General features: G+C 55.9%; 7 protein-coding genes across 7 annotated transcripts; 6 read left to right on the top strand and 1 right to left on the bottom strand.

Annotated features, from left to right (window-relative positions):
* Positions 1-78: 78 nt before the first annotated feature.
* H310_04992 (hypothetical protein) lies at positions 79-466 on the top strand (the record flags this gene model as incomplete). The annotated part of the gene is made up of 3 exons (XM_008869586.1): positions 79-215; positions 261-396; positions 449-466. 3 exons carry the CDS (start codon positions 79-81, stop codon positions 464-466), a joined length of 291 nt encoding a protein of 96 aa, XP_008867808.1.
* An 892-nt stretch (positions 467-1358) lies between these two features.
* Positions 1359-3589, top strand: H310_04991 (hypothetical protein). The gene is made up of 5 exons (XM_008869585.1): positions 1359-1651; positions 1705-2257; positions 2323-2780; positions 2835-3018; positions 3093-3589. The coding sequence occupies exons 1-5, from the start codon at positions 1378-1380 to the stop codon at positions 3514-3516; spliced, it is 1893 nt and encodes a 630-aa protein (XP_008867807.1). The 5' UTR covers positions 1359-1377; the 3' UTR covers positions 3517-3589.
* Positions 3590-3957: 368 nt separating this feature from the next.
* On the bottom strand, positions 3958-5829 carry H310_04990 (hypothetical protein). Its single transcript, XM_008869584.1, has 4 exons — positions 5637-5829; positions 5351-5579; positions 5115-5281; positions 3958-5067 (listed from the first exon to the last, which is right to left on the bottom strand). Exons 1-4 carry the CDS (start codon positions 5820-5822, stop codon positions 3994-3996), a joined length of 1656 nt encoding a protein of 551 aa, XP_008867806.1. The 5' UTR covers positions 5823-5829; the 3' UTR covers positions 3958-3993.
* Positions 5830-6591: 762 nt separating this feature from the next.
* Positions 6592-8657, top strand: H310_04989 (hypothetical protein). Its single transcript, XM_008869583.1, has 6 exons — positions 6592-6844; positions 6889-7138; positions 7195-7291; positions 7345-7414; positions 7467-8090; positions 8148-8657. Exons 1-6 carry the CDS (start codon positions 6602-6604, stop codon positions 8595-8597), a joined length of 1734 nt encoding a protein of 577 aa, XP_008867805.1. The 5' UTR covers positions 6592-6601; the 3' UTR covers positions 8598-8657.
* Positions 8658-8699: 42 nt separating this feature from the next.
* On the top strand, positions 8700-10917 carry H310_04988 (hypothetical protein). Its single transcript, XM_008869582.1, has 5 exons — positions 8700-9010; positions 9056-9476; positions 9527-9696; positions 9747-9981; positions 10044-10917. Exons 1-5 carry the CDS (start codon positions 8774-8776, stop codon positions 10877-10879), a joined length of 1899 nt encoding a protein of 632 aa, XP_008867804.1. The 5' UTR covers positions 8700-8773; the 3' UTR covers positions 10880-10917.
* An 836-nt stretch (positions 10918-11753) lies between these two features.
* H310_04987 (hypothetical protein) lies at positions 11754-12165 on the top strand (the record flags this gene model as incomplete). Its single annotated transcript, XM_008869581.1, has 2 exons — positions 11754-11831; positions 11881-12165. 2 exons carry the CDS (start codon positions 11754-11756, stop codon positions 12163-12165), a joined length of 363 nt encoding a protein of 120 aa, XP_008867803.1.
* A 963-nt stretch (positions 12166-13128) lies between these two features.
* Positions 13129-14257, top strand: H310_04986 (hypothetical protein). Its single transcript, XM_008869580.1, has one exon. The coding sequence runs from the start codon at positions 13234-13236 to the stop codon at positions 13867-13869; it is 636 nt and encodes a 211-aa protein (XP_008867802.1). The 5' UTR covers positions 13129-13233; the 3' UTR covers positions 13870-14257.
* The last annotated feature ends 999 nt before the right edge of the window (positions 14258-15256 follow it).

Genomic DNA, 15256 nt, shown 5'->3' with positions numbered 1-15256 from the left:
ATTCGAAAGGAAGCATACAATAAGGTCTGTAGTGTGAACGAACACTTGGTAGACGTTCAAAGCACGCACATGTAGGGTATGGAGGATTACATGAAGCGTGAGGAAGCCGAAGCAAAGAAGAAAACCGCCAAGTCGGTCGACTTGAAGAAGAAAGAGGAAGAAGAGCTCCAGCGCGTCCAGAAGGTCGTGGACGACTTGAACAAAAAGCACTACAGGTTCGCGTACCTCCCAGGATGAATACATTTTCAACGCAATCCTAGGGCTCCTGTAAATGACGTTCAATGCTCAAAGGAGCGAGAAGCATGCCTGCAGTGCTACAGAGAAAGCGGGACAGACGTGCTGAAGTGCAAAGATGTGTCCGACGCTTTCTTCCGATGCGCCGAAGCCGCCACCACCGTACGTTGTGCCGGAGCATGTGTAAACGATAGTCTCATGTTTGCATTTATAGGAGTACGTAAAGAAGTGAAGACTGCATTACGTTTTAGCACGTTTCAGCCAGAATCTGTGTCACCATCTAAGCACCTTAGAACAAATTGACCTGTCATGTCCGTGAGGGACACCACTCGTGATGCCATGCTCCATGCGATGACTTCCAGGTCTCCACGCTCACCAGTTGCACACAGCGTACGTCTCGACAAGCAGCTGCAGACATCCAACCAAATCAAACAAGGGATGTAGACACGACGGATCCAACTCAATCGAGGGACGAAGAAGGCTCGTCCTACTGTCTTGAACGACACGAGATGCATGGGATGATGGAAGTAGAGAAGGCGGCGCGGGATTGTTTGATATATGTGGTGGCTCTCCTCATTAGTAAATAATTGTCAGCAATTGGCTCCACGGAAATCACCCCGATCTGCCTTACAGAGAGTCATAACTCATGAGTGTCATACTCTGTGGTTGCATCATTCCTACTTTGTGTACAAGAAATGTACACAGGTAAGGATTACCTACTAATGAGTTAATCACCATTGGAAAGAATCCCATTTAATTCCTACGACTCCACTTCCCACCAGTGAAATCAATAGAATCTCTGCGATTTCATTGGTCAAGTTGTCTGGACCCTGTCAGATTCGCGTTTAAAGCTCACGATTCACACTGGTGGTGTGTCTGAGATTTCAATAGTCCCCATGGCCGCCGAGCACAATGCCGTGCACGACCGGTATGTGCATGTCGAGAGCTTGACCGTTCGCAGTGGATTAGCTCGACAGCATGGATGTGGACGGTTGGTATCGTGGAACGTCAGTGGGGCGCTCTTGTGACCGCACGTTTTGCGGAACGACGGATAATATCCGGATATATCCCTGGAATGATTGCTTCTCAAAGATCCCAATCAAATCGAAGTCGGAGGAATTTTCATTTTCAACTTGGTCTGGCATGGTGCAGCCCCTCTCGTCGAACGCAATGCAGCCAAGACTGCTTGCGGTCATCATGCTCGCCGCGGTAGCGTCCACTGAATTCGACGCCGTCTTCAACAAGTGCCATCAACGCCACCCCAACCGCACGAATGTTGTCACGTCGCCATTGCCTCACAACTACGTGACCGACCTTCCCAAGAACTTCGACTGGCGCAATGTTAATGGCACCAACTACGTCACGGTATCGCGCAACCAACACATCCCTCACTACTGTGGCTCGTGCTGGGCTTTTGGTAACGACATCCCGCGTTCTCCTATTTCACTCATCGCGGCACCACCTCTGTAGCGGCGACGTCGTCATTAAGCGATCGGCTTCGCATCTACCGCGAACGCAGTCCTGGCAAACACGGTCGAGTTGAAGTGACGAGGGAAATTAACCTTTCTCCCCAAGTCCTCTTGAACTGTGAGCTCGAAAGTCAAGGGTGTCACGGCGGTGATGGCCTCAGTGCTTACCGCTACATCCATGACCACGGCATTCCCGAAGAAGGTTGCCAACGCTACCTCGCGACGGGCCACGACGTGGGCAACTCGTGCACCGATATTGACATTTGTCGTAACTGCAACCCTTCTCAAGGGTGCTGGGCCCAAAAGACGTACGACAAGTACTTCGTGTCGGAATTCGGCGAAGTTAAGGGCGAAGCGGAGTTGAAGGCGGAAATCTACGCTCGCGGGCCTGTTGTGTGTGGCGTTGCCGTGACAAAGGAATTTTTGGACTACACGGGTGGCATCATCGACGACAAGACTGGCGCGACCGACATCGACCACGACATTTCAATCGTTGGGTGGGGGGAAGATGAGCACGGGACTCCCTACTGGGTCGGCCGCAACAGCTGGGGCACGTACGTGCTACCATTCGATCTCGCCAAAATGGGTGGCGGGGAGGCACTCAAGTTTCGGTTCGTAGGTACTGGGGCGAAGAAGGGTGGTTCCGTCTCCGCCGCGGCAACAACAACCTCGGTGTTGAATCGGACTGTCAATTTGGCGTGCCTGCCAACGATGGGTGGCCAAATGCGGCGCCGTCAGAGTCTCATGAGGGTTCTAAGTCGACCACCCAAGAAGCGGCGACTGCTGGTCATGGCAGCCCCGTTTGGTCAGCGTTTGAAAACCCCGTCAAAGTCACGACCAAGCGCATGTGTCGCGCACCAGCTGTGCATTTTCCCAAAGGCGAAAAGATTTTGAGTGCATTGCCGCACGAGACCGTCAATGTGAGTGCGCTGCCCAAGAACTGGGACTGGCGCAACGTCAACGGCGTCAACTTCGCGACGTGGGACAAGAACCAGCACATCCCGCGTTACTGCGGCAGCTGTTGGGCCCAAGGCACAACCAGTGCGCTCTCGGATCGAATTTCCATCCTGCGCAATGGTACATCGACTTCCTGTACTTGCGAGCATTCCACTTACCGCATTGTCATGCTAGCCACATGGCCAGAGATTGCACTGTCGCCGCAAGTCGTCATCAATTGCCACGGCGGTGGGTCTTGCGAAGGTGGCAACCCCGGCGCTGTCTATGAATTTGCCCATGATCAAGGCATCCCCGACCAGACATGCCAGGCGTACCAGGCCAAGGACGATACGTGCTCCGCCCTCAACATTTGCGAAACGTACGACATCCTGTTGGCCTCGCATGGACAGTTTGTTTTTTTCGTCGATTTTACAAACACTTATGCTGCCGCAGGTGCTGGCCCACGAACTCGTCGTTCACGCCTGGCGAATGCCGTGTTGTGCCGGCTTTCAAGAGCTACTACGTGTCCGAGTACGGCCACGTTCGAGGCGCGGACCGAATCAAGGCAGAGATCTATAAGCGCGGACCGGTCGGATGTGGCATGCACGTAACAGACAAGTTCGAAGCGTACAGCGGCGGGATTTACTCGGAAAACGTGCTGTTCCCGATCCCGAACCACGAAATTTCGGTCGCCGGGTGGGGCTTTGACGAAGACACGCAAACCGAGTACTGGATCGGACGCAATTCGTGGGGAACGTATTGGGGTGAGCACGGTTGGTTTCGCATTCAAATGCACCACCACAACCTCGGCATTGAAAGCGACTGCGACTGGGGCGTCCCTATTCCTGACGGGTCCAAGCCTCCATCGTCCAACTAGGAACACATTACTGACTCGTCGAAGTGTCGTTATCACTGCAAATATTCATACAAATGTGGTCTGGTCGGCCTACGTAGCTGGTTCCGCATCTCGGTTGGACAAGGGGGCGCAACGCATCGAGGCATCTTCGCCTCTGAAAGGAGCATGCCATGCCGGAATAGCCAGTCCAGCCACGGGGATGCGGTGCATCTTGCACCTCACCACGTCCAAAACATGCACTGACCTGAATATTTGGATGGACGGCGAAATTTTCCAACGCCGCTTCCACCAAGCAACCGACATGATGACTGCCGGCGAGCGAAGCTCGTCAGCATGGCGATTCACGCATCGTTTGGTAGTCTCAAGCCGACCTAGCTCGACCGGGGCAAGCCACGTTTGTGTACTCTTCTGGCATTCTCCAACTCGCCGTGTCGGTGAGGACAATCCAAAAGGACGAGAATTCGATGGACCAACACGTAGGCTTCGATTGCATCCTCCTTACGTAGTCGGGAAGCATGGAAACGATCGAAGGTTCGGCAGCGAGTCCATCGCGGCCATCGCTTTCAGGAACGGCTCATTCACGTTGAGCCATGTCACATCGAGCAGTCCTTCCGTGGCGGTCACACGTTTGTTGGACGGGTTGAATTGGTACGCGGACTCGGGGTTGAGTGCCCAGAGATACCCTCCCGCATATCCAGGCTCCTTCATGATCTCGATGAGTGCCTCCGTCGCGCGCTGGGTCGTTCGCATCGGGTGCGCATCTTGCGTGTACAACCCGCCAAACTCGCCCAAGACAATGGCACCGTCTTGGGACTGGCGCAAGTGGCCAAACATGTACTCACTCGTCACTTGCACGCGCTTCGCCAACGTTCCGTCGTCCAATTCTTGGAAGTCGATGATCGTGTCGCCGGCCCGCGTGCCGCTCTTGAGGTAGTACAGCTGCGGGTACACGGCAGGATTGTAGTAGTGTGGCGCGTACACGATCTTGTTGTCGAGGCCGAGCTCGACCGGGTTGGCGCTCGCTCCTTCGAGGCCGCCGCCCCACCAGTCCGTGAACGAAAAGGTTTCGCCGTCGATTGTGATCGTGTGCGGTGTGTTGATGCCTTCCACAAACGCCAGCCACGACGGACACTTGGTCAGCATGCGGTTGCCGATCCGCTGCGCCATGAGCCGAAAGTCCGCCGCTCCGCCGTCGCCCCACGTCGCCAAGTGCGGTTCGTTCTTCAAGTCGAGGCCAACGATGTTCCAGTGCTTGGCGTTACACAGTTGGGTCGTCAGCACGTCAACCGCGTCCATGAACGCGCTTTCACCCGCGGCGTTGGTCCATGGCAGTCCGCCCGAGTCCGTCGACGTCAGCGAGTGCATGTCGAGGAGCACCGAGATATTGCGAAATGCCAGTGTCTGCACAATCGACGACAGCGTCGACATGTACGTGGTGGCGTTGATGGCTTTGTTTTGGACGATGTTGATCACGTTCTGCTGGGGCCGTCGATTCGTGAGGAGGTGCGAAACACACAGCGGCAAGCGCACGCTATTGAATCGGTTCTTGGCCAGGAACCGCGCCACTTCGTACTACGAACGGTGATGGTGAGTACAAGAGGATGGACAAAGCAGCGTACGACGGTCGTGCCGTTGTCGTCGTTCGCCCACAGCCCAAACGGGATCGCGAGCCCCGTCTCCATCCCAAACCAGTTGATGCCCTTGATGCCAATCGGCACGCTCTCGCCTTTCGGACCCAACGCAAAGATCTGCCCTTTCGTGGACACATAGTTTGGCAACGCGCATCCTGTCGACACAGGAGGGCGTACATGAGCACAGTGCCTCCTCGCTCGTACCGCATGGATGTGTGGAATACCTCGATTCCCATACGTCGAGGGATTGCGCGGGGATTCGCCGTCATCACCGCCACTTCCATCGAAGGACCCGTCGTCGATATCTGCACCAATGGCAAATCGTTTCGCCATGCGCGCATTGTACTCGGAGCGGCGACTATTCATTGCGTGGTGGGCATTCCAGCTGTAGATCACCATGAGCACGACTCCAGCGATGGCAATCGCCCCCAACAAGAACATTCCTGGCCAGATCTACATCTATCGTTAGCCTTTCACGCACATGCATGACGTCGAGTCGCCATGACGTACCAAGTACCGGCCTTTGTACTGCGACGCTGCTTCTTGCTTGAGGCAGGGAATGGTAGGGAGCGATCTCGTGACGGGTTGTTCGGACCCACTCTCCGCCGCGCTTTCTTTGTCATCATCCCGACGGTCGACCGGGAGCACCGTTGCGGCGCTGCCCGCCGTCCGCTCCACAGTTACCTCGATTGCCATGGGAAAGATCCAAATCTGGCCGACGAGCGCCACTCGCGTCCATCTATTTATAGTGCGAATTTCGATGGAATAACCGCCATCGTCAAGACAAGGCATCCGTGGCGGCGGCTCCTCCGCTCTCTTCACGGCATCACTCTCGAACGAGGGCTGTATGCATCTCCCGAACATATACACATTCGAAAGCCATCGGTCCTTGTGGTGGAACGTGGCGTCGATGTTCCAGTTGCATGCGTTGAGTAAGAGGTGCTACTCTGTTGTGTTGTTGTTGCGTCCCGAATGTCGAGACGAGGTTGCCGCGCCGTCCCAAGTAAGTCGCCGTTGTCGGAGCGCCGTTCCCGCTCGAAAGAGCGACAACCCCCGCGTCTCTGCAGTGATAAAGCTTCGCACTGGACTGTGTGGGAATGGCCAAACCATACGAAAGATTGTGTGGGTTTCCACTCATGCATGGAAGCGATCGCGTTGTGGCTAGCGCGTCATGGCCAAAGTGGTGTTCCGGCGCAGTGCATGCAAAGGGAAGCAGGCTCGATGCTGCGGATGGCTACAGCGATGGTGGTAGTTGAGGTAGCACGAGGAATCCTGCTCGAAAGGGCAAAGGCGCGACAGAGTTCCGTTGCCTGGCGCACTCTGCTCACGACAGGAGCAACAAGGAACGCTAAGAGAGCAGTGTATTTGAGCGTGAACAATCGAGTCGAACGTTGACCACTCGGCGCGCCCCTGCAAAATGTCGAAGGATATGCAAAATGCTTCGACAACTCCCATCGTGGAATATTTCGGTTTTGATGGCAACAAGTCCGCGCGTCACGAGCCCTCGGGCCGTCCCCGACGACGACGACTCTCAACCGCGGAGCCCGACCGAGTACAAGCGGTTCTCGAGCTCGAACTTCGTGACGGACGGGTCCCAAGAATCCTCGACTTCCGTCCAAGAGCCAACTACGAAGGGAGGTACGTTGACACACCACAAGAAAGACGGCAACATTGCTCGAGAGAGGAAGAACCAACCGACTACCAGTAATGTCATCAAGGTGCGCAATGTTTTGGCGCGAACCCATCGCTGACTGCGTCGTAGTCATGGTGGAAGCGAGTGCTCTTCCTTGTGATCGTGGTCAGCGGTATCATGGCAGGCATTGTCCTTGTCATTTTGAAATTGGTCCAGCAAAACGGCGCGACTTCACCGACGGGAACGAATGGCGGGTACTCGGTCCCGACGCCAACTTCAGATCCACTCGCGCCATCCGCAGGTCGCATCGACGATGGATCGGCGTTCTCGGCCGAGTCCTTTCCCGTCGGAGTCAACCCAGTCAAGTACCCTCCACAAGGTCCCGTTCACCCATTCTTTCAACCTGGCAACTCCACCTCACGACAACGTGGATAGCTTGCAAATTGCCACAATACACTTCGTCGAACGGCAAGATCTACGTACAGGGCCCCAATGGCTTTCCCCAGCCCGTGTCGATCAAGGGCATCAGCTGGTACGTTGCAAGAAGCGTCCACTTGCGACACAACCATCGCGCTTCCCATGTAGGGCTGGCATGGAAACAGCGGATGCGATTCCGTACGGCTTGTGGCATTCCCCCACGAACGGCACAACTGTGGTACGTCCTTGAGCAAAGGTCGCAGCTCGTGATCGAAAATGTCCTCGGCTAGTTTCAACTGGCGGCGTTCCTCGCCCGCAACAACTTTAACAGTGTCCGCCTTCCGCTCTGCATCGAGAGCATCCTGAACGACCGTCGCCCGAACCCTGACTTGATCAACACGGCCGCGAACCGGGCGATCAACTCGCAAAGCTACATGGGGCTCCTGTCGTCGATCATTCGGGCGTTTGCGTTTCGCAAGATGAGCGTCCTCTTGGACCTGCACACGCTGACCCCCACGGACGCCGGCGGGTCCTGGACCAGCGACAACCTCAGCGAACTCTCGTACTTGGCGGCCGTCGACGTCCTCGCGACCAAACTGTGCAACGATCAGCATTGGAATGTGATCGGGATCGATTTGAAAAACAAACCGTATGCGGCGACGTGGGGCGACAACGGCCCGAACGACTGGGCCATCGGCGCGCCCCGCATTGCGAACCGCATGCTGAAGGGATGCCCAAACTGGTTGGCGTTTGTTCAAGGCACCGTGGCCAAGCACACGCTACGGTCCGACGACAACACGCAAGTCTTTACGTACACCGACTGGTGGGGCGGTGGGCTCCAGAACGAGGCAACGGCCCCGTTGAAGCTGAGCATCCCCAGCAAGCTCGTGTACGCGCCGCACTACTACTCGCCGGTGAGGGCCCGCTCCTTCCCCCCCCCGTTCCCACAGGCTTACATGCTTTTGTTCTAGTCCGAGTACCCGCAGTCTTACTTTGTCCAGAACGGGGTGCGCGACCACGACCTTATGGTGGGGTACACCGAGTACACGAATGAAACACTCAAACGCCGGGTGGCTGCCACGATGTCCGACATGTTTGGCTTTCTCACGCAGTACCAACAAGGCGCAGTGGTGCTGGGGGAATTCGGCGGGTTGTACGCGAAAGATGCCTTTGCAAATCTCACGAACCGCCGCGTGATTGAGCTCACGATGGACGTGGCATCCCAGCCAGGGTTTGCCGGGGGCTACGTGTGGGCTCTTAACCCGGAGACCCAGTACGAGTACAACCCATCCAACACCAAGGGGTCGTGGCAAGAAGGGCTCGTCGGAGACACTTGGACGACCGCGAACGGCCCGTACCTGACCGCTCTCAAAAAGTTGGACTCGCTGCCGTATTTGCAGCCATGGCCGTGTGTTTCCTGAGCTGTAGCTGCACCTCAGGGTGAGATCTTAATGCCAACCATCTATCATGCGTGTTCGTTGCGTCCTGTCGACTTGACGTTCGAATATGGAAGTCGACCGTTCGTGAACCGACGGCGGCACCACAATCGTTCGACGACGAGTTTGTCCAGCGACATTCGCACGCAGTCGAGAATATCATGGCGACGTCGCCGCGGAAAGAGCTCGTGTCCGTCGAGTCGCTCGAGGCCCCCGTCGAGTACTCGCGGTTCAGCTCGTCGTCGGCACTCATCAACCACGACGACGAGTCGAAAGACGAATCGTTCGACCGTACAAAGAAGGACCCGATGCACTTTGCAGACACAGTCAACCTCCGCGACGTCGTCGATGTCGATTCTTTCGAGAGGGAGCATCGCCGCAAGCAGGCTTGCTTGGAGGTGGTGTCCCCTCACTGACGTGTGTATTGACCGTAGTTGGTGTAGTCCCGACGCTCCAAGTCCATCCTGCTCTTTTGTCTCGCCGTGGTGAGCCTCGGCGGCGTCGTGGCGGCGATCGTGGTTTTGTTTGGCAGCAAAGGCGACGTTGCAAAGAACTCGCTCGAGACTGGATCCGAAGGAAGGGCATCCGTCACGGCCAGCCCCACGGCAGATCCAGGTCCGCCAATCGCCACCATTCCCGCTATACCTTCCAACCCCGCACCAACCTCTGCCCCGCCCAGCACGTCGCATGCTGCCACCCCCGCCCCGACTACAACGCGCGCCACCATGTCGACAACGCCTCCCCCGACAACAACTTCGGCACAGCTTCCCCCTCAGCTGACCTCGAACCTCGGTCGCATTCGGGACGGCACGAGTGGTACCTTGGCCACCGAAGTGACGAACCCGGCATCCTTTCCCGATCGAGGTCTGCGCACGCTATAACCTGCGTTGGATGATGCCAATTCCTTTCCCCAGGTTGCAAGCTGCCCGACTACCAAAGCCACGACGGCCAAGTATTTGTACGCAACCGCGCAACCGGCATCGAAACCCCCATCGCGATCAAAGGCATCAACTGGTTCGGGATGGACACTGCCGAGAACGTGCCGTTTGGGCTGTGGGCAAACGACCAGAACGGCACAAACATCGTACGATCTATGTCCTCACGACGTGGCATTTCAACGACCCCCGTCCTTAGTACGAAGTCGTCGCGTTTCTCTCTCGGCACCACTTTAACAGCGTCCGGTTTCCATTGAACGTGCGGGGCATTCTCGCCAACGCGCCGACGAATGCAAACCTTGTCAACACGTACTGGAACCCGAGTTTGGACTTGACGTCGTACCTGGGCACAGTCAGTTCCGTGGTGCGTGCGTTGGGGTCGAGAGGAATCTCGGTCCTCCTCGACTTGCACTACCTGTCCCCGACCGACAAAGGTTCGAGTCTCCATTCTTGTCAGGAGGTGCGCCAGCCGCCGCACTGACCATGGATCCTGCAGGCGATGCCTGGTTCAGCGCGACGACTCCAGAAACCGACTCGCTCGCCGCCATCGATGCTTTAACTACCCGACTGTGCAACGACATGCACTGGAACATCCTCGGCCTTGACTTGAAGAACGAGCCGTGGGACACGACGTGGGGCGACAACGGCCCGCGGGATTTTCGCGTTGGCGCAGCTACGCTGGGCAACCACATGCTCCACAAGTGCCCTTCATGGCTCGCGTTTGTCGAAGGGAATGCCAAGTCGCACACGATCGACATCAAAGGCCACACATTTGAGTACTACGACTGGTGGGGAGGTGGTTTGCAGAAAAGTGGAGAGTTTCCGTTGACCCTGGACGTCCCAGCCAAGATTGTGTGGGCGCCGCACTACTACAGCCCGTCCGTGTACCCGCAGACGTTCCTTGTGAAGAATGCCACGCGCGGCAACGATGTCTTGATATCGTACTCGGAATGGAGTGACGATGAACTCAACGACATTGTGCATGCGACGTCGGAAGATATGTTTGGGTACCTCCGGCATGTCCAGGACGGCGCGATCGTGTTTGGAGAGTTCGGGGGCCTGTACGCGCTCGATGCGCACCCGAACAAAACATCGCAACGCGTGATTCAAGATTGCATGAAAGTGATGAAAGAGCCCGGGTATGCCGGCGGATACATGTGGTCGCTCAACCCCGAGAGCGGGTACGGATTCAACCCCAGCAGCACGGCCGGGTACTGGGAAGAAGGACTGCTCAAGGCCGACTGGGTCACGGCCAACATGGCTTACCTGAACGCGCTCCAGGTCCTCGACGACATGCCGCACCTGCATCCGTTTCCGTGTTTTTCTCCGTGATCGATCACGCATGCACTTGAATGCATTTCTCAACCCCATGACTTTCTCGTTCCTCCACGACCTCTACACACGAATCGGCCCACCACGTCTTGACGTTATTGAAAGCGCCACGAAGCGTATCGAGGTAACTGCCGTGATCCAACACGACCTCATTCGATGGATGGACCAGCTCCGTTCACTGTTAGTTTGCGGCATGCACCTCCATATTCTCCAGGCACAAACTGAGGCAGCTCCTTGGCCGAGTCGACAACCAAGTTTCACGAGGCCTCGGGGTCACGGGATGGAGCAAGGAGGACATTGTTCATCTCTCAAAAGTGGGGGTGTCGCCGATTTCGAGCACCTGTGCAAGGTAGCCCTCCACGCTAGCCTCTCTCCGTCGGACCACGTCGTTCCCCGATCGACAGAGGCGTGCGAGTTGTCATCGTGAATGCAATTACGATACATCTCCTAGAACGCTTCACCCTAGACGAGTCCGTCGTCCTTCTATATCCACGTCACGCAGCATGGCTAATGTGTCGTTGGGATCCATCGGCGATCCATCGCAACCAACAGCCACCAGTCTGCCACTCGACCAAGTACAATGACTGCAGGCCACCATGGCAACGACATCGATCGAGTCGCGTCCGAGGCGGAGCATGCAGCCGAAAGTTTCGTACGAGAGAAGTTCGCACTTTAGTCGTGGAGAACGGGAAAAGAGACTTCTGCGTGCGGGCAGTCGTAAGGACCTGCATACCGTTTGAAGTGAGCGCGTGTTCCAGCAGAGCACCGAGGATGAAGTTCGTTGCTCTCTTAATGCATCAACCACAGTGAGAAGGAGGCACCAGTTTGCGGCTTTTTTGGCGCCTGGCAAGTACAATCGGTGCTGTCGCTCTCCATGCGCTTTCTCTTCTCGAGCTCGAGGTTTGGGTTCCAGCAGCAATGGGACCGGTCCACCCACGTTCTACAAGTTTTGGTGGGCACATTTCGACACGATCCGAAAGCCCCAAGCTGCTGTTAGACAGGGAACGTCATGGGTGTGCCGGTTGACCTCGTGGCTCTTGTCGCTGTGGGAAAACATGTTGATCGCCTACCCGAACTGGAATTGCGTCGTCCTGAATACGCATGTGTTTCACGTACTCCGTCAGCGCTTGTACGTCGACATTGGCGCGTACACGAACGGGTGGTTCTACCCATTCTCGGCCGACTACGTCCAGTACGCGGTTGACTTGAATCTGGACGCGTCGAATGGCGAAGTGCGGCCCGACAAGCAAGTGAACCGTGCCCATTCGGCCTGTTCATCAATGTAAACCGTTCACGCAATGCTTATTGCATACTTCTTCTCGGCCACGAAGCGTGCCATGTGTGAGCGACGGTGGGCCATGTTGCCAAGCCAATCTGAGCTCGCATGTCCATCGCTACAAACAGGTACCTCTGGGGTGTGGACGACATCCATAGTAATCCGGCAAGATGCGAAACTCGATGGACAAGTCATTGCACACACAATGGCATGAATGACGCATCGTGCTTGGTCATGAATGACTCGCATGGATCTCTCGGCGGTGTACACAGAAAGGTGTAAGCACGTCGATGTCCAGGTCACGGTGCACGAAAACGACGATTTGAATTTTGCGAAACATTTTGGAGTTTTGCCGAAATTGCTGGATCGTCGGATTGGAGGATGCATCGTACCTGTCGAAAACAGAAGAAAATAGTCGAAAATACGCACTCAATCGAGTTAGCCGTGTCCTCGCAACATGCGTTGTGGGGCGTCTGCCTTTGAATCTTCTTGGGAATGATCATGATGCGAGTTCTGCGACGACCTGGCGTCCATGCCGGGAGTTGTCAAATCGAGGGTGCCTACATGGAGCGTCGCCTCATGCCTGTCAGACGTAAGGGCCAACGCGATCCCGTCGTCTTGGAAGAATGGACCAATCGGATCGATTCGTTATCCGTACAGTCGACGCAAATTGACCTGTAGAATTGAATGAACCATAGAATAATGTAGTATATTCCTATGACCATGTCCGACTTGGAATACGTTTCACCATCGGCATCGTTTCCAGGGGTAGCTTAGCGAGGACGGACATCGAAACAGTGGCCACTGCGCATGAGCGCTTCAAGGCCATGTCATGCTTTACGGGGACTCGGATCTGTCTCTTCGTTCTGGTTTCTCCATACGGGGAGCACGCAACACGACCCCATGGAATCTGATCGCTGCGCTCGACCAATCCGGCCCACTTCCCTCGGAATTCGCGACCGATGAAATAAATTTGGAATTAAAATAGTCGACCCTAAGTGGACGTCCGACCAGAACATCCAGGGCACCAGGAGGCTCGGGGCGATTCCGTGGTCTGAACGAGTGGACGGCGGCACCCATGGAGGATCACTTGGAGATTCATCTCTTGGCGAACCGCAGCACCACCGATGAGTCGAATGGCAAGTACACGAACTACACGATTTACATCAAGAACGTGTCCACCGGTCAAAAGCACTCTGTCCAACGGCGGTATTCGCATTTCTACGAGCTGAGGAACCAACTCCTGGCGATCGTAAACTGGGGTCACTGTCCGTTCTGCACGCACTGCTGCTCCGTGATCAAGTCGTATCCGTTCCCGAAACGGACACCTCTCTCATGGCAGCTCAGCGTCGTCCAAGAACGCATTGACGGCCTTGCTCTCTTTCTTAAAGACATCCTGCGCGATCTCCTCAATGGTGCGTTTCGGCAGTGTCACCATGCCGACACAAACATCCGTCTCAACGTCATTCGATCGTTCCTTGAAGTCGACGAGCAGCAACTCATGCGGCGTGTGCACAAGGTCCCGCCCGAAGTCAAAGTCGAGCGGTTTCGATCATTCCTGGAGCCGCCGCGCGTGACGCCAGAAGTCACGCCCAAGCGAAAAGTGTCCGCGGACACATGTCCGTCGTGTTTGTCCAAGTGGATCGACTGTTATTGCAATGACGACGAGATGTTCTCCGAACGAATACGAGAAGTCATGTCGCCGACCGTGTAACGTTGGGCATGGGACCATCCACAGTCGGAGGTTGCATTTAAGTATATAAGCGTCGTCGGATCTGTACGCATGGAACGCTCCTTATTCCCCGCCGCGACGGCGATGGTGCGTGGGTCCCCTGCTGCGCTTGACGGTTCCAAGCACGAGCTCCTGCGAGACGCTGAGGTCTTGGAGCCCCGGTGCCAGGCGTTGAAGGAGTCAACGCCACCAAGAGAGGTGGCCTTGCGAGGGCAAAACTTGGTCGTCGACACTTGGCACGATGTCTAGCGATGGGACCGGTCGCAGTTGCGATTCTCCTCATTCGGCGAGTGGGCATGAAAATATGCGATGACGCCGGAATGATCTCTTTCGGGCCACGAAGCAATCGGACACAGCGGGCATGACTCGGTCATGCTTGAAGTAAAAACCAAAACGACAACGGATCGACGTCAGAGTTTCTATCGACGTCTCTGGAAATTCTCATGTCGACGAGACTTGATCCTCGAAAGAAGAAGTCCCCGGAGAAGTTATCGATTGTGGAGGCGCATATGCATCCAGGCGAACGCGGGGTGCGGAGTTGCACTTGCCATGGGTCGGGCAGTCGATTTGTTGGTGGGTCTTGTTCCAGCAGGTGCGGATGCGTGCCAGCCTTCCGTTTGTGCAATCGAGTTGAACCGTGCGAGGATAGAGCTGCGTGATGTCTTGCCCCGATACTATAGTCCCTGCAGACGCCCAAGCATGAATTCGAGCGGTAGATGCTGCGACTTTGTCAGCGATGGCCAATGCAGCTGTGAAGTATCCGACGGCGGCTGCAGTGAAGTCTGTGCCAGCGCTGTTATAGCAGATCCCATGCTTTTGAAACTCGTGATTCCACAGCTCGCAGAGAGCATCGAAGGTTGCTCGAGGCTGAGTCGGGTCAACCCAGCGAGTTGCCATGGTGCTTGCTAGGTCTGGGTGCGTTGCTCGGAAGGCGAGGGGGTCGAATGGATGGTTGCGAATGGCGGCGCTGACGTTGCAACAAGAGGGGTAACCACCATTGTAATTGGGCCATAGTCCATGGATGGACAATGCTGACGGAACCACAGGCAGACATCGAATTCCTTGTGGGTACGGTGCGACGGGACGATGAGCGACGGTGCTGTCGATACCGTCGAGAAGGTCGCGGCAGTATTGAGGCAGGAAGAGCTGTTCAAGTATCAATGTGTCATAATCGCCAGGCTCTTGCTTTTTCTGAATGCAGTCTGTCGTGTTGACAAAGCAGGTTGGCGTTGGGGATGCTGATGTGCAAATATCAACGCATTGCTTCTTCTGCGGCAGGATCCATCCTCCAGGATAGTTAATAGGGTCTTGAATGAATGAATCTACTTGCGTACGTGCGCTCCACACCAATGAACCCGCCACCACTCCT

This window comes from Aphanomyces invadans (assembly GCF_000520115.1).
Source record: "Aphanomyces invadans strain NJM9701 unplaced genomic scaffold supercont1.8, whole genome shotgun sequence".
NCBI lineage: Eukaryota > Oomycota > Saprolegniomycetes > Saprolegniales > Verrucalvaceae > Aphanomyces > Aphanomyces invadans.
Note: the sequence above shows the minus strand (reverse complement) of the source record. Positions and strands in the feature narration are given on the sequence as shown.